The sequence below is a fragment of the Amblyomma maculatum genome, chromosome 1 (genome assembly GCF_055883805.1).
Source record: "Amblyomma maculatum isolate TAMU_Amacu chromosome 1, ASM5588380v1, whole genome shotgun sequence".
NCBI classification, from domain to species: domain Eukaryota; kingdom Metazoa; phylum Arthropoda; class Arachnida; order Ixodida; family Ixodidae; genus Amblyomma; species Amblyomma maculatum.
The window spans coordinates 187,775,654-187,799,801 of record NC_139344.1 but is presented as its reverse complement, the minus strand read 5'-3'; the positions used below and the strand labels follow the sequence as shown (position 1 = coordinate 187,799,801).

Below are 24,148 nucleotides of genomic sequence, written 5' to 3'. Positions count from 1 at the left end.
CAAAGCTTGAGCGTTCCTTTAATTCAAACGGTCAAACTTTTACAATCTTGTTAAACCAGTCTATAACCAGTCTTAACAGAACTTTCGCTCGTATAATGATATGTTGAAGCCATGATTAACCCCCCACCATTTTTTATGACGTTGCGCTTTTGTGCCCCTTGGTAAAATCCTTGCGATCGCTTCATCTCTTACAGGCTAGCACGACCACGCTTTGATTCACGCGAAAACCAGCATTTCCAACAGCGAGTAAAGAATGGCTGAAGTCCAGCGTTTTGCGTTTCGCGTGATTTTGCTGAGGTCTCCAAACGATTTTCTAGACCAATAATGAAAGTAGTGCAGGATGCAATCATAGACAATTGTTTTTTTATTAGCAAGGCACGTCTACCTCCCACAAGGAAGCGTGCCCAGGATGATGGAATTCGCCTAGAAGTATTTCAGTGGCAGTTAGTCCAGGCACTTCACTCCTGGCAAGACGCATATCATTTCGAAGAGCAGGTTGGCCGCCGTCAGGGCAGTGTTACCGCTGGTATCGTATGGTGGCGAAACCTGCAAATGGTTCGCACGCATGCAACATTTCTGAAAATGCGTACCTGTCCTCACTCACCATTGTCGGATGCATCGAACAGATCGTTTATTTTGTGCGAAAGCACCACTTCACAGTGTCAAACACAACCAAGCCTATTGCGGCTGGCCTCTGCCGAGCTCGGAGAAAAAAGTACAGCCGTTGGAGCGGATTCGAACCCAGTTATTTCTCGAGGGAAGCGAGCCACGGCAATTTCAATTTCAATTTTATTTATTTACATCACAGGTGTGGGTAGGTCCGAGTAAAAAGTGTTTACTAATCACTTGGAGGACCACTAGGACTAGGGACTATTTAGGAATAGAGCATTGTTTGCACTCCGCAGTTTTAAACGATTTAATGGCGCATTAATAATCAGAAGGAAGACTTCCAAGGCAGTTTCCTGAAAAAATTAGGCTTATATCGCCTGCATACATGACATGTTCAGGGTTTTCGTGAATTGTTACTACATGTCATTAATATACAGTATAAAGAGAAGTGGCCCTAACATGCAACCTTGGGGTACACCAACAGTAATTGTATAGCTAGTAGATATCCCCGCGGCCGATCACACCGCGTGTTAATCTCCAACACAAGCTCGCGCTGTGCACTGCAAGTCGTGCTCTCCATCAACCTGCATCTGTGCGCGAAAGCTTTCGCAAGTCCTGCTCGGCTTAACTATGGTAAAACGCTGCCATTCTTCTCGCTTTGTTCTGTACTTTGTTTCCGTTTAGAGCGACATCTCTACTACTCCGAGTACAAACCAGACCAAGGTCAAATCAAGTAAACTGGGTTATAGGAAAGCGAATATGCAGTAATTGTCCCACTTCTCGGTGGAACTGCGAATCCGCCGTAAGGGAAGGGAGGTAGGAGTGAAAGAAGAGACAAAGAGCTACTGTAGAGGAAGGCTCCGGAATAACTTGGACCACTTGGGGAGGCTTAACGTGCACTGACATCGCACAGTACCGAACCACGGCTGCCGTGGCCGGGCATGCTCGTGGGTACTCTGGGATGGCTTCATGGAAGAAGAGTGCTCTGAACGTCGTCTAGACCTCTATAGTACAGAAACGAGTGTCGGAAACGCCAGACCACCTCCGATCACCCACTAGATGTTGCGCGTCGTCAAGCAGCTGTCGCTAAGTCTAGGAAGCGGGACCGTGCTTTCGCTCGATAAGCTGGTTTGAATGTATACTGCTAAGAAATCGCGACTACCTGTAAAATCACTGAAGTTGCATTCAGAAGGTTTGATTGTCTGAAGCTGCTGTATTTATTTCACCTACTTTATCACGGATGGCGTTAGTTTTTAGCTTTTGGACACGCGCCGTCGACGCCGCCCGCCTAAGGGGGGGGGGGGGGGCGCACGTGACGTCACACGTCCCAGCAACCTGCTCCCGTCGCACCGTGGCGGCATCTGTTACGCTGTCGCGCATGGGGTTTCCGAGTAGGTGGCATGAGAACATGTAAGAAATCGACAGTTAAAGCGTAGAAAGTGTTAGTGGCAGTGCCGATTATTCAGATATCGAAACGATCACAAAGTATATATAACATGGCTAAGATCCTGTCGCCTCACCAAGCGACGAAGAGACCTGCAAGAGCCGGACATTTTAGCCAGGCGTGCGACCCAGCGAAGTAATAGCTGTGCATATTATATATTTCAAGTTTTCATACCGATGAGTTTTTCTGAGAAGGTATCAAAACATTTTCTCGAGGCACCGCCGTGATTCAATATGTCGCCCCCGAGGCGGGGCGATTGGTTTCAGTATATTTTATCAATTCAAAAAAAAAAAAAAAAAAAAAAAATCTGACGGAACAGCACATTGGATGGGACGTGCATTGGAACTCGTATTCTGTCCCTTCATCGCTCTTCACTTCACAGCCTGGAGTAAAACAGCGCCTTCGTGCACGTCTGCCTCTCACTTGCTGCATAGAGCTGCATAACCGACACAAGGGGGGACGGGACGCTCAGAGTTCCAGTGGCCGACTTTGGCTCTCAGCGCACTTAGCGGAATTGATGAAGCGCGTCAGCCTCACCTGAATTCAGCACTAACTCTTGGAGGCCACAATTTCAATTTCGGAAAGGTAAACCAGGGCAGAGCACGCGACGAATAAAGAACACAACTACACAAGGGGCTGGCTTTAGTTTCGCGCGTTGTGTGGTGATGTTCTTTCAACGTCCCGTGTTCTACGCTGGTTTACCTTTCTATGATGCGCCAACTTGCCCAAGCCTTGGCCTTAACACTTTCGGTATAATTTTTTTTTTTCGCATGCATCGCGTAATTTCATGCAGGCGCTTGTTTTAAGTCACTGGAAGTGGAAAAGTTCCGTAACCGCCGGTGTCACGCTGCCGCTGCCGCTTCTTTCTTCAAAAATAAATAAATAAATAAATAAATAAATAAATAAATAAATAAATAAATAAATAAATAAATAAATAAATAAATAAATAAATAAATAAATAAATAAATAAATAAATAAATAAATAAATAAATAAATAAATAAGGTTACCCCCTTTAAATTCGGCGGCAGCGGCGCATGCGACCAATCCTTAAACCAATTAAAACTTTTTTTTCTTTTCTTTCTTTTTTTTTCTTTCTTTTTTTTTTTTTTTTTTTTTCAGGTGCAGCTTTATCTGGCGGAGTCGCGAAGCGTCGAGCGCGGTCCTAAAAGGACCCGAGTTTCCCCTGTCGGTTATATTACTTTATGACAGCTGTGCGGGTTGGATTCGAGCTCAAAAGGGTGCGGGCACAAGCGACTATAGAAAGTGAAGGAACTGTCAGTGCGTCCCCAAAGTAGCGCCCACGAAGCTGGAGCAGGCTCGTGCCGAAATCGACGGACCGGCGGACGAACAGGCTGAACGTATCGCGAAGGCTAGAAGACACATGACATCACAGCTTCTGAGGGACAGTAGTTTCGGGTGCAGCCGCCAGGTGCACAACTTCAAGAGAAAAATGATGAAAAGAGGGCTATTATCTGGGTTTGGGCAAAAAAAAACGGTGGGGTTTTATTCAACTTCGGAAGGCCAGCTTTCGTTCCATTAGAAAAGTATAAAATTTGGTGCAGCATCCCTTTAAGTAGGATTGAACCTCTGACATTTTTATTGATATATTTCATTTAGAGAACAACAATTCTCTTGTCGAGAGTGAGCGAAAGAGAGATTTTAAATCATGACACAGAAATTTAGTCAAGCAGTAACAGTTACAAATGGTTTGAAAAAATTTCGGAATTTTATCCCGGTACTAGCTTCTCGCTCTTTTCGGTCTCTGGCTCGAACCGATCATGCTTTCTCTTGACTGCTGCTTCTGGGCGAGCTATATATCGGCTGCATGATCAGACTGCCTGACGCTTGCGGCAAAGCGTTGACGCACTCGAACTGGCACACACCTCATCCATGACAAGAATGAGCAACCAACCGCTGGCGAAGCCCCCACCTTAGGTACTACGCGATACCACGTGACTATAGATACCAAATCTGTCACGTGGTTTGGCTGCGTAGAGCCTCCTTGTCCACGATCGGGACGACCGGTTTGTGGCCCCGTGGGTAGTAGGGCGATGACGAAGAAGCGGCAGTAGGCAGGAGCGCTCGCGTAGGCCCGCTCTGGCTGCTCATAGTCAAACGCGCTACCTTGGGCGTTACAGGGCGGAGAGTTGAGCTATGCTCTAAAATGGTGTACATACAGGACGTTTACATGAATCCGACAAAAGTCGGGTCGGGTCCCCTTTCAGAGGGAAAATGTGAAAACGTAGAGGAAGAGAGTAAAGACCAGTCACGCGTTTTATGTTTACAACCCGCCCTTTCTCTCGAGCGTTTGCATGCGAGGCTACAGATAACTCATAAAATATGCGAATGCGATGGCATTTCTCTGCACCGCTGCCAGAAAAAAACATAAAATATTCAGGCCGCCTTATGGTGAATAAGCGTAAGCAATTATACTCTGCGTACTAGTTTTACTTCTATATACGCACGGCGCGGCCGCAAGGAGCAGGACCAGAACTGAAGGGGATTTTTTCTACTGTGTCGTTTCGCATAAGCGCACAATTTCGGTGCATATATCATGTTCACGTGCTTCGAACGACTGTTTATTGTGTAAGTGTGTAGGGACGTCCTTTCATAGCCCTGCGCTCCGAATTCCGTCTTCAAGAGCACCGGAGAGCGATACCTCCTCCTTGCAGAGCGCGTAGTCGCGACAACACAGCAACGTACAAATCACTTCTTCTCAGTGAGTGCATAATTATGCTCTTCAAGCCGTAGCTATTAAAGACAGCGGAGTAAGGTATCAATCTGCAGCTGCAGTCGAAGGCATTCGCGAGTCGGACCTGCGCATGACCATACCTCGGTCAGCTGGGCTGCTGACCTAGCTTACAACCAGGAATTGTTGTTGGCTACATGAAGTTACTAAATGGCTATTTAATGTGTCAAACGAGGGCGCCTATCGCTTGAGGCTCCCGCGGGGCCGTTTCCATCGCTGCTCGAGCAGGCGATGCGTGTCTCTGCGTTCGGAAATTAAGTGATTTGGATCGTAAGCGGCATAAAACATCCTGGCCTGCTTCGAGTTAGGCGCCTAAATAAATAAAACAGGCATAATTTTTGCTGTGCCGCTGTTCCATAGGAAAGCCAGCAGAATCTGGAAAGCGTAGCCCCCTAAGCACGAGCTGCCACGAGCGGCGCTCACTGTGTGCACTATCTCGCCGCAGCGCGGATGCGCCGGAGGAGCACTTTTCTTTATTCCCCCATGACCTTTAAAGCAACGTTAGATGTCATTTGATCATGGCGCCTATGACCGGGAATTGATAATATAGGAGGCTATGGCTGAAACAAAAGGACTCGCGATCGAACGCCAGCAGCGGCGGTCGCTCTTCGCTGGAGGCGAAAAGCAAGGCGTCCGTGTGCTGTGCGATGTCAGTGCACGTTAAAGAACCCCAGGTGGTCGAAATTTCCGGAGTCCTCCACTACGGCGTCTCCCATGGCCTGAGTCGCTCTGGGACGTTAAATCCCCAAAACCAAACCAATTACACTGCCAACAAGCAATGGTTTTCCGGCAAGCTATATATCGAGCGTATGAGGATTCCGATGGCCAGTCGCTTGCGTTGTCGTGGGATCGGCATATACAGATCCGGGACTGAACAATGCTCATGCTAATCACTCCGATGTTTGAAAATTAGCCGACCCCCTAATTTCTTTGCATCACATCATTTAATACTGGCTGAACAGAAAAAGCTGACTCCCCCATTAAAAAAAAAAAAAATGACAGAGAATGACTGGTTACGTGTGAGAAGACGAATTCATTACGTTGATTTATAAAGTGCAGAATCATGCAGCGCTACATGGCGATGATGAGTCACAAGTTATGATCATGAATGTAAATCGTGACTATGCGTAATGCTAGTACAAACTCAAGACCTTACATTACTTAAGTGCTGAGTCATGCTACAGCGGAACAGCCAGTGCCGGGCCAAGTCCCCCTGCCGACTATCACCTGCCGGAGGCACGCTCGCGATTTTCGTGCCTTTATTTTTAACTAGAGATAACATAGACGGAACCAATATGATTCCAAACGTTTCCAGCTTATATGTGTTTGGGTTCCTTCTGATTGATTTTTTTTTCATGTAATAAGTCATTTCTCTCAAAATTTTGCAAACCTGATCAGAAGCACTTCCCGACCATTAACAACACTGATTATGCAGCTAAAAATAGATTAATAGCTATATTTGCTTTGATAATTTGCTACCCCACCCGGCAGAGGTTCGAATTGCTCGATGACTGAGGGGTGCCACAGGTTTGTGTTTGCGCTAGGAAATTTCGGCCCCCTGAAACACAGAACCCGTGCAAAACGCGAAACTTTAAGTCGTATTTTAGTTCAGACACAAGAAGAGTATTACTGGAGTTAGTTCGCGTGGCGTTTACCTCAACTAAATCGGCGCCAACAATGTTGAGTCCTTTGCAGCTTCGTATGACCTCGAGTGCTTGTGCACTTGTCAAGCCACCAATTTCCGGAGTGCCTGAAACGGAGAGGAGTATTGCCGAGTAAATGAACGTTCTATATAGCGGACAACAGAGCAGAAAAATGGAGCCGCGCTCGCCGCTGTGTCGGTATTAAAGCCGCTAACTTTTCAAATTTAAAGTTATTCATTTCATGTGATCATGCATAAACCACATATGAGTGCATGCAATAACTACGTGGGGTCACCGATGCGCGTAATTTGTTACGTTATCGATTTATCGATCCACGGCCTGTGCATAGCTGCAGCGAGTATTTAACTGACTTACTTCCTACAAAGGATATGCAAAGGGTGCACGCTTAAAGTCAAATCCAAAATACTGGGGTGAGACCAAATTTATTATAATGCGCCGAAAGGGCCCTTAAAATATATCATGCGTGCTTGCGTCTGCAAGTGCAAACTGTTCCATGGCTGGATGAACAAATAAAAGAAAAATGGGCAGACGATTTTAACTGCTCTGTATGAAGTCGCCACGGCCGCTGACATCTCGGGCAGATATTAGCGAGCGGCTTTCCGCGGGCTCCAACAAGCCCATATCGTCGTCATCGCATTTCGCCGCTTCCGGGGCTGCTGCCGTGCGACTTTCTTTTCATCGTCGTCCCTCTGGCCCATATATTGATGGGCCGCGCGCAAATTCACAAGGAAGAGCGAGCAGCAGAGAAGAAAGGGCGCCCGGAGGCATTCATAAAGTAATGCGCGTTAAAAGCGCGCGAGCCACTCGAATGTCGAAAAAGCAATAAACGGGGGTGGGCAGCAGCCGGGTGCGCTTAATTCCTGGCGCCTCTCACCAGTGCCCGGGGCGAATGCGGGGTCCAGACAATCGATGTCGAAAGATATATAGACGGGGCCGGCGCCCAGCACGGGCAGCACCTTGGTCTCCATGATGGGCGCCATAGATTTGAACCAGCATTCCTGCGCCTGGATGATGTGGAAGCCCTGCGGAGCACAACCGCACGTGGAGTAATGGCGGCCCCGGCGCAGCGTCTTTGCTTAATTCTGAGCTCTTCCCGCATTCCAACTCGGCCTGTGGCGGGCGCGCTGCTTAGACTCGCAGAATGCGTATGAAGGGCGCTTTTTGCTCAAGATGTGTGGAGCATGCAGAGCGATGGTGCCTGCGCAGACGCGACAGTTCCACATGCTTTGTTTTCTTTTCTAAGAGTCTCCGCTGTGAATTAGGCAATTGGATGCCAGAATTAATGCTGCGCAATGATGAAGGGATAATTGCTATCGGTCTCTCCTCTCCTCTCCTCTCCTCTCCTTTTTTTTCTTTTTTTTTGCAATATTTTAATGTCAGACGAATTGTGGCACTTGCCTTTCTGAACATAAACATCTATTGACTGTCGTGTCTTTCAGAGAAAATCCAAGACAAACTTTCTCGGTAGAACCGCTGACTTAATCGCACCGCGCGCTGGTGGTATCGGACGGTGTATTTTATTTTATGCTATGTTTGTGTGGGTACTTGCTTGATTCAAACCGTAAATGTTTATCGTAGGTGTTGACGCCGAACCAAAAGAAGGGCGTGCAACATCTGCACTAGCAACGCCAGCTAATGGCGGCAGCATAATGACTGAAGTGGACGAACACGAAACTTGAGAAGTTCTCCCGAACTTTTCGATGGCGATAGATGGCGCTGGTGGCACAGCTCTTAACTAGAATTTTCCACTGAACTCTTCTTGGGCTGCCTGGATATGCCTTCCCGCGCTGCGATGACAATGAGGCATTAGCTCATGCGAAACAGTCTTGTCTGATTCCGCATCACCACATAAGATGTGCACTTTCGATAATTTCTCCCCGATTCAGGCAAGTACCCGACCCAAAGATGGTGAATGGCGGTTCCCACATGACGATTCTTGTTCGCGCACATGCTCGTTTGCCCACTGACCGCTTGATTTGTGCCTCCATCATCTTACGCATACTAGCATTCAGCCGCAGGCTACCAAAATATGTGAAAGATTAAACGACATACATATAAAACCCAGCTACGGACTTTTCTGCGTTGCCTATAGAATAGTGTGACTTGGGTTCCAAGGGTCCCGGGAAATCCGATCTCCATCTGACCTTCCCATCTTAAAGGCCCTAGTAGGCAGAACCTGCCAACTCGATCATGACCTGTGGCCTCGTGACGCGCTACACAACTCGTTTGACCAGCCAGTGACCAGCCAGTGCTCTGCAGTGCGCCGTCACGCGGACCGAGATAAACGGGCTCACATCGAGAAGACATTTGGAAGTGTGTACTTGGCGTACCGATTCCAGCTACTACAATCATATTAACACTATGCAAGACATGGCTGACCTTGTGCCTGCTGAGCTCCACAGCACAAGCCCGTTTTTCCTTGCTGCGAAAACACTGGCGAACGCGCGAAGTCTATTTATATAGCTTTTCAGAGGTAACACTGAATGAAGAGGAGAAAGTAGACATAATACGCGAAACCATCTATCCGCACATGCTGCAGGCTCCAGCGTTCTTCGTTTGGCCCGTAGATGGAGCCGCGCAGGCCAATCTGGACAACACGGCGCGTGTCCAACAGGCCTTCCTGGACGGCCCGGTAGAAGGGTGTTCCGTGAGCCAGCTCACACTGCATCATGGTTGGGTTCACGTCTGCATGCGCGTCCATGTGCAGCAGCCCCACGGGACCGTGCTTCTCCTGCGTCCAACATCCAGGTGAAACAAACGCGACTAAACAATCTCATGACTTAACCCCACCTCCATGATAGACTTTAGATCGCATTTGTCCACGCATGGCGTCATCCTACAACTCAAACATCACATATTAGACACTCAGCCGCTGGCAGCGAAAGTACCCTACTAGAGCTTGGCCTCACCAAATCTTTCGACAATGTACAATGCAAGGCGATACTCGAAAATCTGTCTCTCTTAAACGTCGGGGAAGGCACATATAACGTTGGAAAAATTCCCTCTCGGAAGGATAGCGCGCATACAATTTGGTGAAAGTCTCAAGACATACACAATCTCTGCATTCAGAACAGCTGCCCGGGGACTGGAAGGTGGGCAAGGTGGTACCAATATTCAAGTCTGGTGATGCTCATTGTGCTCTTAACTACGGACCCATATCATTAACTAGTGCCTCATGCAAACTGTTTGAACATGTTATATATATTCAAACTTGGTTAAATTCCTTGAAGATAATTCGTTCTTTTTTCCCCATCAACATATGGCTTTCGCAAATCATTTTCTTGTGAGACTCAACTCATTTCCTCCACCCATGACATAATTGATGCATTAGATAAGGGGCTTTTTATTGACTGCGTATTCCTGGATTTTAAGAGGGCTTTTGACCTCGTTAACCATCAGCTACTTTGTTTTGAAGGTCGGCAAACTGAACATAGACCCAAATATTTTTTCATGGATCGAGTGTTTCTTGCGTAACAGAAGTCACTTCGTCACTGCAAATAACACCGATTCTTCATCATGTTCCGCAACTTCAGGAGTACCTCAAGGTTCGATACTGGGACCTTTATTGTTTCTAATATATATCAATGATCTACCTAACAGTATTAACTCTACAATTAGGCTTTTCGCAGATGATTACGTAATTTACCGGGTAATCAGTTCCATTTCAGACCCACCCGTACTTCAGTGTAACTTACATAAGGTATCTAGTTGGTGTAACCGTTGGCACATGGCACTGAATTAATACTAATAAATGTAAGGTTATGCGCATTTCACATCGGACTGCTACTATTAATCCTAGTCGCTACCAAATCTCAGGCTCAGTGCTGGAAAACGTAACCACGTATAAATATTTAGGCGTTCATATAAATGCTAACCTATTGTGGCATACACATATCTATTATATTATTAACGATGCTAACCGCATGCTTGGTTATTTGCGTCATAACTTCTCTATGGCTCCATCTTCTTTAAAGCTATTTCTCTACAAAACTCTTGTGCGATCAAAGTTAGAATACGCGTGCTCTGTATGGGATCCGGGACTCGAAACTCGAACCAACCAATTATAATCAGTACAGAATCGGAGTGCTCGTTTTTTGTCTAACTTCTCCCGTACTGCTAGCGTAACTGCAATGAAAAGCGCTTTGAACCTGCCTAGCCTTTTCCTTCGTAGAAAACTCTCGCGAATCCTAACATTTCACAAGATTTACTATCACAATCACCAGTCAAAAGGGGACCTTCTTTCAGAACCATCGTTCGTATCACCTCGCACAGGTCATCTTCATAAGGTACGCATTCCATACTGCCGGACAAATGCATATCTTAGCTCATTTGTACCGAAGACGGCCAGCGATTGGAACCACCTGGCCACCTCGGTTGCCGATATTTCTGACACCTGTTTATTTAAAACTGCCGCTGAAAACTGTGTGTTTGAGTAATCGGCCTTGTTATTTAATTTTGTTCCTGTATTTTGTGCACGTTTAACTTTGTTTTTTTTGTTTGTTGGTTGTTGTATTACATTCTTTATTTTGCTGCGTTATCACCTTGTTTTTATTCCACTCCCTTCTGTAACGTCCCCCGGGGCCTTGAAGGTATTGTAATAAATAAATAAATAAATAAATAAATAAATAAATAAATAAATAAATAAATAAATAAATAAATAAATAAATAAATAAATAAATAAATAAATAAATAAATAAATAAATAAATAAATAAATAAATAAATAAATAAATAAATAAATAAATAAATAAATAAATAAATAAATATTCCAAATCGAACGCTCAGCCGGAACAACCACCGGCAGGGCCACCCTAGACAAACTCAACATGAGTAGCGACAATAAAAAAACGTCAAAGTGGACATGCTCGGATAAATTAAGAATATTCTCTTGCCACCATAACCAGGAATATGCACCTAACTCATCACTTGGAGAGTCGGGCCAAATGGGCAGAAGCGCTTGAGAAAAGTTACCGCTCCTTCGGAGACGAGGACGTGGTCTACGTGGATGCCGCTGGGTTTGGTAACAATACGGTAACCCAGAGATTGCAGACGAGGCTACCATAGCACTCACTGGCTTGTGTAGGCGCAAGGGCTAGGTATATCATCAGTGACTGCAAAGTTGAAAAGTACAAAAACTTCAGCAAAGATTCGGTCCCCCCCTTCATAAACACAATCCTAAGCCATCATGTAACAGACCGAAAAATTACGTTAGTACATGCATCCCTGCCTGGTAACGAGACGGTCACAAGTCCGCCCGAAGCTTCTCCTTCTGGCAGTCCTAATCGAGGCGGTCTTCACGCACAGGGATCGCTTGGAAGGATACAGATAAATTACACAGCAGTATTGTTTGCAAAGAGCTAGACTTTCTACAGCGGATAGATCCTTAACCAGAAATCAAGCCCCCAGCTGGCATCGGTTACAAACTTACACATTTACAAACCCGGCCTTCTGGAATATTTGTACCCAGGGCAATTTTCAGGAAAATGTGCAAACTACGAGCTTGGGGTGCCTTGAACCATATACTATGGGAGTGTCCTCATGCCCTCCCCTTCGCCCCCCCCCCCTCTTTCGGGAGGAACCACAAACGAACTTCCGAGAGCACTGCAGAATCTGCACTGGAGAAATGCGAAAGCCTGAGCGTTGCTGCTGCATACGGTGCTTGTGTCGCATAGTGGAAATTTCGTGTCCTTGGCACGCGTTCGTTGCATTGCTGTGGGATTGGACGGTACACCGTCGCTCCTGTAGCGTAGCGTTCCTTGGCGTGCGTTCGTTGTAGTGCTCCTGCAAGTGCGGAATTGTAGAGCACGCCGTCACCCCTGTCTCGTGGCGTCCTCATGCAGCTTGACTGTCGCATATTATATTCTATATATATATATTTTTTTTTGGGGGGGGGGGGTAGCCCTCACCATAATTTATGCCCCGTGACCTTGTCACGTGATACTCTCATAGCCACGTGACATTTTCATGGAACTTGACTGTCACATGAATTTGTCACGCGATACTTTCTGCCACATGACGTACTCGTGCTACTTGACTGCCACCTGACGTGGGTGTGTAACGTGAATGTCGCGCGGCTGGGAACTGATTTACTGAATTAAATTTTAATGAATCAAAACTGAGTTAATGTAATTACATAATGTTCACGTCACATACCACCACTCGTCACGTTCTTAAGCTCATTACCACATTAGCGACAATGACTTAATCACAATGATTGATTAATTGATTGCCAACCAATCATAGATTGCCATGGTCATTCATTGTCTTCTATTAACAATAGTTAAATAATACATTAATTAATGGCACAATTGATCTGACTTACGGCTAGTGACCGCGATTGTATTGATTAATCGCTGCCCTGTATATACTTCACCACCCTACTTTCAAATCATGACTGGTGATGTCACATTCGGCGGCACATTTTGCGGACAGATTTTGCCGACACTTTCGGTGCGCACATAATCTAGTAAGGCTTTCACCTTCATAAAGTCGAAATACCAATGAAAGGCCTTACAACTGAGCTCCGCACCGGAGACTCAGCTACGACTCGTCCGCTGGATGAAGCCACCGCCGAGACCCTTTCGGCTGTCCCCTGTTTATGTTGGACAATAAAAGTTTTCCTATCCTATATTCAGGTGAAACGGGCAAACCCTTACGCGGAAAATAATATTATTATAGTTTCTCACTAATGCGTTGGAACAGCGTACTTTCGTGATCTGTAATTGAATGCCTCTGAGGAGCGCGCTCGGGCGGCTCTTTTCTGCCGGCCATTGGCCAGTCAGGCGACGCCAAGTGAGCCGCATCGATCAAGTGACGTAGTCGGGCAAAGTCGTGGCCGCAGTAAAAGGATTCTGGGGCGGCCCTACCTTGATGGCTTTGAGTACGGGGTACGTCGTGGTGTGGTCGCCACCGATGCCTACGGGTATGCAGCGGTGTTTTAGCAGACCCCGCACGAAAAGTTCGATGTCGTTCACAGCTCGCTGAGTGTCGTACATGGTGACTGGCACGTCGCCCACGTCGGCTACCTGGAGGGAGTCGTAGGGTGCCGCACCTGCGAAGGGAGTTCGGCTGGGGCCACGCTGTGGCAGCAGTGCGTGCAGCGCCCATCTAATTGCGGAGCCTCGTTCTTCGTGCGGGGCGGATTTCGTGCAAGCCAGCGCTCTTTGTCGCGATATGCGAGGATGGCTGGTGGTTTTCTCGGCGCATATGAGAAGCCAACCAAAGCAATAAGGGTCTTTTTGCAGAGTTCGCATCATTCTCAGGCTGCCGGTGGTTAGCAGGGTTGCCTGTCTTCAACTCGACCTTGTCTCCCATCGCGTTATTGTCGGCGTAAATTTCACATTTCGCTAGCCTCTTGCCGACTATCTTGACCATTGCGACATGCATTGTTTTGTCTTACTTTATAACAGCAATGTTCTCATCCATACAAAGCACATGTTACTCTTCCAAAACAACTTGCTGCAACGTTTTTAGACTACGCGGAGGTCTCGATCTGTACTTTATGAAGTCAGCAAACTTTAGCTGAGTATTTAAATGCTCTACTATTAAAAAGTTTTGCAATACCGGCTTAAAAGCGGCACAAGGTGTACAATATGAGAGCAAGACCGACCTCTAAACAAATTTGTGAAACTGGTGAGTGCATTTATGGCAGCTGATGTGCCGCAGGGCAGCAGCGCACACACCGTCTGGCAGGCTTTTGTAGTACAAGCTTGCGCAACTCCGCCTGGTGTGGACTATATTCTTCTTGCAGACTTGAAAGAGGCTTACCTTGGTTATATTCTATTGACTCGCACTGAGACGACGCTGTTCAAGAGGTAGCCATACGTTGAAGTTGAAGTTGAAGTGTTCACTGAGTGACGTTTTGCCAGATTTATTACTCAAACAGGACGATAAGCAGCGAACTGCCGTCACCCCGCGGCGAAATAATCTAAATTACGAACTAAAGGTCCAGCTTGAAGCCGATTTCGATGCACTTGAAAATATTGTGACTCCCCAGTGAGTGCCTTAGGCTGGCGTATGGAGCACCGCGTACATTCAAAAAGCAGATCAAAAGGTTGTGGCGAGATGAGATTCATTGTTTTTGCAAGGCGCGAGTGCGAATTGCTGAATCACCGCTGTGATCAGGACTCACGAGTGGCCATGTTGTGGGGCCTGATGAGCGACGACTCGCAGCGCACCTGGCGTGGACCGAACCGGGCACCACTGCGGTTCGACGTGCCGCAGTCAAAGGGGACGCCGTACACGGCAACGTCCAAACCTGCAACGCGCGTTGTGCACGTTTCAACACGCGCTTTTCTTGCGTGTACACACATCGTCAGAGAGCAAATACGTTGTAGAGTGGTAGACCTAGAAGCATTAATAAACGAACAAAATAACTGGAATGAAGTGTGAGGTTGGATGAGGGGCCTTGACAATCACATGGATACAAGAGTGCGTAAATGAAAACGTTAAATGTGAGGCTGCATAACGATTTCGATACCCAAACATTTTGAACACCTTCTGGAAACGAGTTTTTGAGCGTTATTCTTTTTTTTTTTTTCACAGTTTGTATACCTGCATCATTATAATCAGTATGTCTGCAAATCCTCCCTTGGCAGGCTTTTAACTTTCTGCTCTTTATTAAAAAACAAAAACGTACGTAGCCTACTGGGTTTGCCATGGCAGGCGTAATTTACACGTTGTGAGCTCAAAAGAACCTTGACATGCTACAGACCAGAAGCTTAGATCATTTTGTCCATGTGTTGATAAAATTAGCTTAGTTCATTTTTTGCATCAGTTAATTTAAAAGTATGCCACATTGATTTTCTATGGTAGTCTTAACTGCTCGTTGTGAGTGCAGGACTAAATTGAGAAGCAAAATCTTGCCACGCATCGGATGCTTAAATCATTTTTGTTGAGAAGTATTTTAAAATATCCCATAGCTGCGCCACCATTAAAAGGTGACCCGAAAAGCTTTGCTTGAATCGGCATAAGCAGATTGGTGAAAAATAAGTGGGGTTTGATGCGTTTGGTGATACCGCTGGAAAGGTCGCAGCGTTTGCTTGAAGCAGTGTTTCACTTAACGACCGCGTAAAAATGGAACGCCGAATGGTGATGGCTACGGACGTATACAAAGTGGTGCTGCCGTTATCAGATAAAACGGGGAGCGCGGTGATGACACGGTACTTTATTACGGAGAAAAATACGATAGTGTTTCCACTGAGTGACAGAATGTTAAGGACGAACAGGCAGGAATGATCCTGTACACGCTTAGCTCAACGTTCTGTGAAAACAAGGTCTCTGATGAAACGCCAGGTAAGCTGCGGATAATTACTCCGGAATTAAAGGTTTGTTACAGAGCGGTGCGTAAAGCAGTGAGCTGGTTGCTGTGTTAGTAATATTTTGTCCAGAATATCAGCAGTCCCCCGAGGATTCCGTTGCGCATAAAATCTGACGATCTATCGCTTTGTTGCTTGAAAAAGCACCGCAAAGTTGTTTCGCCTCACTCTCTTTTGGAGCCTCAGTACTTGGCTGAGTTATCGCGGATGGCCGGCAGTAAAGCGCCCCACGCGACGCTGGTAAAGGATGCACACAGGTTCTCGACTGACTGCGTGCTTGGACGCCACAGATTAGGAAACCATTCGCTTCGCGATAAGGTGCGGCAAACAACTGTCATGCGCGCATAGGTTTTCCGTACGCAGCGAGTTGTGCCCGCGGGTTTGCTTTGCTGGAGTTGGCCTGAATCGACGCGAAGCAGCCCCCCCCCCCCCCCCCCCCCCCCCCTTTTCCTCTTTTCCCCGAGTTCCGAGAATCTTAGCGGCTGCCGGGTGTGTGTGCCTTCCTTGTCATTTATTGCGATGGCCGTGCAAGCTGCCCAGAAGATGCACCTTTCCTTCACTCCGCGTACAGGTGATAAATGAGAGAAACTCCCCCTAGCTGCCGATGCGACAATTGTTTCGTGCTTTGGCTGATCGACACAGTTATGTGGCTACCACTTCCGGATGACAAGTGTGCAGCTCCGAATAATTTCCACCAATGGTGCATTGACACGGGCGCCTTGCGTTTGTTTCGCCTCCATCGGAAAACGGCTGCTGTAGCTGCGTTTGAACACGGGCCTAGTAGCCGAGCGCTCTAACCACTGCGCCAACGGAAGAAGGCATTTCCTGTCCTTCTTTTAGCATATGTTAAGACCTTCGTTCTCCTACGGTTATTCCCGGCGATACCCGAAAAGCACGGAATTGGCGCAATTCCACTTGTGTTAGTGCTCGTAGAATACTAGAGTAGAATTAAAACAAATAAAAAATGCTTACGCACTCTCGCGCGACTTTAGACCATATAATTTTTTTTTTTACTGTACTCACTCTAGGCAACGGCAGCAGCGAGGAATGGAAATGCACCCACTTCCTCTGAAGTGAAAGCTGCGCTGAGTTTAACAAGTCCAGATGCTAAAACATGATGCCCTACCAGCTGCCGTTGAATTCAATATAAACATATATTGCAAGCACGCTGTCGGTTTACATCCTTTGAGCGCCTCTCATTTTTTGGCATTAAAATTCATTATTTTGATTCTCTGCCGTCGCTAGGATTTTTTAAAAAATCATTTTCGGTCCTCGCTCATTTCTACCGCTTAAACCGCATTTCCCAGCTGATGATTTTTACGAAACTTTTCAGATAGAGCTCGGGCATGGCTCGGGGAGGTAGCATTATGGGAGAAAAATATCCCTTTATATTTTACGGTCCCACTAGTTGTTCGCTGTCGGCTCATGCGCTCACTTTTACCAGGTGGCCTGCAGAAGCGGTTCAGCTATCACTTGCGGGATTACAGTGTTGCGCGTTATGCTCCAAAGCTTGGCATAATGACACCCACCTCAGCGAGTGCCCGGGATGTGAGCGACAGCGGAGAGCGGCATTGAACAGCAAAGGGCGCATACGACACAACTAAAATATAAAGACCTCTCTGCTCCTGAGAAGAGGTTTCCACGGCTGTGCTGTTGGACAAGTCTGATTGCAAATACTCTAGTTACCCATGACTTCGAACGGAGCGTTCAGCGGCCTCTAGTTTCGGAACGTTATGACCCACGCCGCGCGCCCTGTGCAATGAGTGAACCTTGTTTAAATGACTACGTTGGTTTTGTTCTCCTTTGTGTGGATGTGAATGATCATGCTGTTGCGTTTTCTAACTAGGTCTGTGCCTTTCAACCGTAGCTCGCGTTCGTGTCAAACTGTCACTGGAGTGACACCATGGATATGAAACCGAGCGGGGCGGACAGGTGGCCCTTCTGATCGGAACATATCACTTTTCTCTTAAATCAGATTCCGAAACAGACATACTTTTCTCGAATCTTTTCTTTTGAGTATGTACAGGGTGTTTCACGTAACTTGAACCTATGATATGAAAAGAAGGTGCAACACAACTTGATGAAACCAAAACACGAAAGTTTGCCGCGATGTAACGCTACTCAGAGTATATTTATATTCCGTTTAATTGGTTCATTAATTGAGATGAAAGATGCAAAATGTTTAATATTCAGTTTGAGGCCAAGTGCGTTTCATTAGTTGTATACGGGGAGTGCAAAAAAAAAAAAAAAAGCAATCCAGTTCTTTTCCTACCAACGTACCTTCTCCGTGCTCGTCTTTTCCGGCATTTAAAGAACGTCCGAGAAATATGAAAAAAAAAAAAAGATATAAAAAAAAAGGCATGACTTCGCTCAAGCGCAATCATATTTCAGCGCTCCCAACCGCATTTTGAACGAACAAAATGTGCGCGCTGACCGCGCCCAAGCGAACGGCCGCCGCTCATTTCGACGGGCTACAGAATTATGAAAAAAAAAAAAAAAAACACAATAAGGAAACACAGCCTGGCTTGAATTACGTGACTTCAGCAGGGGTTGGAAACTTCCATAAAAGCAATTGTCCACTCATTTGAGATGCCAGTGCCAATTTCTTTCATAGCTGCTTGAAGAAAGCTATAATTACGTGTTGTATCGTTGTCATGGCAACGCTATCAAGCGGAAAAATAAACTTTATCCTCGGGTGCGATAACAACCATTGCCGGCGAAAAAGCTGTACTTTAGAATCTCGGCGCTTTAGCCGATGCACCACAGCTTATAGAAAGATAAATCTTTTAATGAAAAACTGAGAAAAATCTAGCCGGCAGCTTATCGTGCCGCATTCATGCGCAAGAGTCATTCCTTTTTACGCTAAGCGCATACAGCTCGTCCGGTCGAAAAGCCGTCGGCACCGCGTGTGGGAAATATTCGTGCGGAAAAAAAACCTGATTGGTCGACAGGGTTATGACGTCACACACATGACCTCGTGTGGGAATTTCAAACACCCGGCATTCAAAATAAAGTACGTAACGAATTGGGAAATGTTCCAAATGAAGTCAAAATTGGCGAGGAGGTTCCTCTAATGGAGGGTTTTCAGAAATTAAAAGTAATTCAATTAAACACATTTGCCACCATTCGAGTCCGAACTCTGCATGACACGCTGTGCGTGGGCCGCGCATGCTATTTATTTATTTATTTATTTATTTTTTTGTTGGTACCAGGCGTGTAACAGGGACACCTGGCGAATGCGTTGTGGTGCGTATGTCTTACTAACGTATGTTTGGAATGTGCAGCAATGACAATAATTGTATAATAATTGGTTCACAGGGAAGGAAAGGCGCAGTATCTGTCACACCTGCTCTGTGGACACCTGAACAGCGCCGTTAAGGAAGGGAGGAGGGTGGGAGTGAAGGCGGAAAGAGAGAAAGAGGAGCAGTAGTGGAGGGCTACGGAATAATTTCGACCACCTGGGAATCTTTAACGTGCACTGACATCGCATAGCACACGGACGCCTCTTCGTTTCGCCTCCATCGAAACGCTGCCGCCGTGGTCGGGTTCGAATCCTGCAACTCCGGCACAGTGGTCGGGCGTCCTATCACTGTACCACCGCGGCGGGGCGCAGTAGTAATAAAATATTGAAATTATTTAAGCAAGGAAAATAAAAAGACAAATTCGCGCAATGAAAGTCGGTGTTAAAGGCGCTTCACGTCTACTCTTAAGGCGAAGCCTAAGCGTTTCTATAATTTTAAACACAAGTTTCCTTCCAGTCTCCAGGTGCGTCGCAACATCTTAAGTAGCTGAAAGCTAAACTAGTTAAAGTGTCTTACCCCTGACTTCAGTGCTTTTATCTTGTATATTTTGTTTGCTTTTTCGGATGGTAGATCAATAAAAGCTCCGCCTTAGTTACCTTTAGGTGCACCTTCCCATCACTTATCGTCTCTCAAGGCTCGCACTTTCCTTGCACTGGCAGAATGTGCTGAAGTTTTGAGTTTCTGTAGCGACGTCAGCCAATTTCGAAACGGTGAGCGCGCAGGCATCGTTGATTTAAAACGCGTTTGGCAGCTCCGAGAATGCAGTAGTGCGAGAGCGCAGCGACGTGGTACTATCTCTTATTTCACGGGCTTTCTTTAGAGATGAAAAAAAAAAAAAAATAACGACTAGGTGAGAGGTACAGTCATGCGTAAAAGTGCAGAGACCATGTGAACCGCTACGGTTACCGTTTTTTTTTTTTTTTTTTTATATCCAAGGCCTTACTTGGCTCATGCGGCTGCAGGATGTGTCCACAAAAAAATGGCAACGTATAGATACCAAGCGATTACGTGTGAAAATTGTGACACAACTGTTCTTTGTGCGGCTTTCAGGATGATGGTGTCAATATTTCGCTTCTTATTAAGTATTCGTCTGCTATTCAAGTTGGATGATAGTTTACGCGAGGGATTCCAACCGACGACATATATGGACGTACCTTCAATTGCGTACCGTTAACTGTAAAAGAGGTGCCCACCGAGAAGTGAGACAGACAGTTCGCCTCTTTTTTTCCTCAAAACTAACCAATTTTCATTGAGGGGTAGGTACACCCTCCCACTTTTTTAGCCTGAACGCACGAGCGTCGACCGCCGAGTCGATAAGCGCCGTACGACGGAAAACAGCGGCGAAATGAGTGAGAATACGCGCGCGCGCGCAGTGAGCACTCCGGTGCAGCTGTCCTTCCTTTTCAAGCCTCAACATAATATATGTCCTCTGCTAGGTTGTTACGGGAACCGGATCCAACCCCACCTGCTTTTTTGTGCGTTATCGCATTTCCTTCTGTTTTCTGCATGCCGCTGGGAAAAGATTAGAAAATGCCACATGGTACCACCTGCTTTCCTGTATGAGAAGAAGGTGTGAATTGATAAGCGAAGTAATCCCATAGCAGAAAGAAACAAAATGCTGATACGCATGTAGTGTAATCAGCGGGCGTATATCGCGTTCCATCCAGCGCTACCACCTGACCACTTATCTATAAATTGATGGAACCGTTCAGAAAAGAAAAATTGAGGATGACGATAACGGTGCCCAAAAGAAGCAGGGGTGAAATCCTGTTCCCAGAACAGCCTGGCAGAGGACAGCTGCACCGGAGTGCTCGTTGCGCGCACACGCGTATTCTCGTTCATTTTGCCGCTGTGCTCCGTCATACGGCGCTTATCGACTAGACGGTCGACGCTCGTGCGTTCTGGTTAAAAAAGTGGGAGGGTGTACATTCTGCTAAGTCTCATTCTAAGCAGCCAAACAAAACAATGCCAATCAGTGCTTTCGCACGTCTTTAATCGGTTTAAGCGATGTTAAACCCCGGCTGATTAGTCATGTGAAAAGGCGTGCCTGATCTTAGTGCTCGAGTGAGCAGGCAAGCTCATAAGGTGAGACACCTTATGCGTATTTTGAAAACAAACCGCTGCATCATTACAAAGCCGCGGTGCGCAGTTTTACCATTTTCCGTGTTCTTCCCACCATTGTGCACGACCAGGTAGAAAAAAGAAAAACCTGACCGGTTGTTTTTGAACGACCTGTACAACTTAATGAAATACTTTTGACCCTAAGCTTAATATATTAAAATTTTTGGACCATGCATCTTAATTAGTAAACTAGTTAAGCGTGTTGTAAAAGAAGTGTACTGGACAGTGCTACATGACGGCAAGCAGCAAGCAATATATGCCATTGGTTTCACCAAGCTAATGTGCACCTTGTTTTTTCTTTTTTTTTTTTCTTTTTTCCCTTGGCTCATGGTAAGTCGTCGTCATCTTTAGGCGCCTTTTGCTCTTTGTGCGTCCCCTAAAAGCCAAAACAACGTTCTGCTTGACTCGAAATTACTTGCAAACTGATGCTAACGCCTCTCACACTGTGCCTGCGCGATAAGGGCGTTGACAAATGAGCGCCGCGCACAGTAAATACAGATTTGTTAAAGCTCAGAGAGACTGCACTTTACGACTAGTATAGTTAACTGGTGTTCGTGGGTTCGGTTAGCGGCACGTCACAGGTCTCTCCAGCCTTCGTATATTGGTCCCTGGGCACGCAGGCACATCCGAATAATGAGCGCGCTAATGGCCGGAAATACTGAAGCCAAGCTGCCGGGGATGGCTCCGCTGACATTTTTGCAACATCCTTGGCAGAGATTCACCTCACTCGGCTCAATCCTCTAAGTTATCAACCTTACTCGCTGTGCAATATATTTTGCCTGTTGTACTTTTTATCACTAAAATATCGAACACCATTACTTTCAAGTATAAAGCTCGGACTCCCATTGAGTGATTTTTTCTCGCCTCGGCACTAACGGCGACCTGCTCGCATCGCCGGCGCACATGTTGCATAGAGGAATGAGGGTTGTCGACCCTGATGGCACACAAAGCATGGGTGACCTCGCCGCCGAACTCGACGCGCAAGATCCCAGATGTCGGTTGCGCTTGCATACTCACAAGGAAGACAGATGGCACGATGTGCGGGCTATGGGGGCATCACCAGCGAGGGAGGGGGTTACATAAAAGTGGCATGCTCCCGGGGGACTTTCCCAAGTTTCATTTCAAAGCAACGTCGTTGAATTTCATCACTTATGAGAGGCTTACAGCGGACTGATCTTGTCGGTGTCTCCCGGGACAGTTTCTGTTATTTTGATCGAGAAAATCTAGATCAAGAAGTACTTTTCAACACCCTTTCCAAATTATCAGAGGTATGTCAAAACAGGAAGCACACACACACACACACACACACACACACACACACACACACACACACACACACACACACACACACACACACACACACACACACACACACACACACACACACACACACACACACACACACACACACACACACACACGCACGCACGCACGCACGCACGCACGCGCGCGCGCACACACACACACACACACACACACACACACACACACACACACACACACACACACACACACACACACACACACACACACACACACACACACACACACACACACACACACACACACACACACACACACACACACACACACACACACACACACACACACACACACACACACACACACACACACACACACACACACTGGAATTGAGTGTCATCAGTCAACACGCGCTTTCCGGGTTAAAGGCGTCCCCTTACATCGCCAGCCGTACCTGTATGCGTGCGTTATAGTATAGCACCTTGAAGAAAGTTCTCCAGAGAGTTCCTAGAAGGTTGGGCGGACACAAACCGACCGGCATTTTTTGTATGGAACGTAAAAAGCTCCTCGTGATGAAAAACAACAAAAATCTCTTCCTGCATACAACACGTGGGTCGACATGCAAAGCTGACAGCTGCCTTCAACACGGCCTAACAAAGTGTCGTCAAGTCTCGCCCACCCTCCCATTTACGCTTCCTGAGCGCCGGCACCCGACGGCGACGTCGCGCCCCGATGGCTCGAGTGGCGGTGCACTCACCGTGCGCCGAGGCCGCGTACGGGAGCCGCATGAAGGTGGCGATGCCGCCGGGTCGCGGGCAATCGTTGCCCGACAGCGGCTGGTTCAGGGTGGACCCCTGGCGCCGGCTCGGGTATCGCAGCTGTCTAGCCAGCCGCCGGCCCAAAGCCCACCTCGCTGGATGCTGCATCTCTAGAGCTGCGACGTGCGTAAGCGTCGCGCGAAAATCAACAACTGAGAGGCCGCCTCCCTCGTCTCGCACGCCTCCGAGCGAGCGCGTCCAACAGCTGGCCCGGCGCCCACTTCCGGGCGGCGGCAGACAGCGCTCTTCGTGCCTGCGTTCGTCGCACCGATAACGCACTGTTCGCTCGGTAGAGAGCATGGCAAGAGCGCAGAGAACGTACGCATTTTCCACCCATAGAAACCGCTCATTAGGCGGGAGCCCTGTCTCTTATGAGCGTAGCACACGTAGGATCAATCCACTACCCTAGTGCACGTCCACTCATATTAGTCATGGGGTGTCCTTTCCGTCACCGTTTAGTACTTTTGAGGGTCAGGGCAGTGCGCGATTAATGCATTTTCGAATTTGTGCATGTGCAGGGCGAATATTTAAGGTTTGGTTGATGGGGTTTAACGCCCCAAAGCGACCCCGGCTTTGAGAGACGCCGTAGTGGAGGGCTCCAGAAATTTTGACCACCCGGGGTTCTTTAACGGTTCCTTAACGTGCACTTCCATCGCACAGCACACGGGAGCCTTGCTTTTTGCCTCCATCGAAAAGCGGCCACCGCAGTCGAGATTCGATCCCGGATTCTTGGGCGCAAAAGTCGACAACTGCACTACCACGGCGGGACTGTGACTTTTTTTTTAACGGTTACAGATTTGTATTTTATAGCTGAGAGATACTTCTGTGCAGGTGGGTTGTACAGCAAGGCGGACATGTTGTA

The 24,148-nt window shown here is 47.0% G+C and overlaps 1 protein-coding gene across 1 annotated transcript; it reads right to left on the bottom strand.

Moving 5' to 3' along the window:
• Positions 1-348: 348 nt before the first annotated feature.
• Positions 349-23,477, bottom strand: LOC146205157 (uncharacterized). The gene is made up of 7 exons (XM_084586868.1): positions 23,226-23,477; positions 14,597-14,722; positions 13,332-13,516; positions 8,998-9,198; positions 7,342-7,489; positions 6,459-6,553; positions 349-546 (listed from the first exon to the last, which is right to left on the bottom strand). Exons 1-7 carry the CDS (start codon positions 23,392-23,394, stop codon positions 445-447), a joined length of 1,026 nt encoding a protein of 341 aa, XP_084442994.1. The 5' UTR covers positions 23,395-23,477; the 3' UTR covers positions 349-444.
• Between the last annotated feature and the right edge of the window lie 671 nt (positions 23,478-24,148).

Coding starts and splice junctions, on each gene's coding strand:
- LOC146205157 (XM_084586868.1), bottom strand. CDS start 23,394: ATGCAGCATCCAGCGAGGTGGGCTTTGGGCCGGCGGCTGGCTAGACAG. Junction 9,199..13,331: donor CCGTACTCAAAGCCATCAAG/GTAGGGCCGCCC, acceptor TGTTGGACGCAG/GAGAAGCACGGTCCCGTGGG. Junction 7,490..8,997: donor AACGCTGGAGCCTGCAGCAT/GTGCGGATAGAT, acceptor TGTGCTCCGCAG/GGCTTCCACATCATCCAGGC.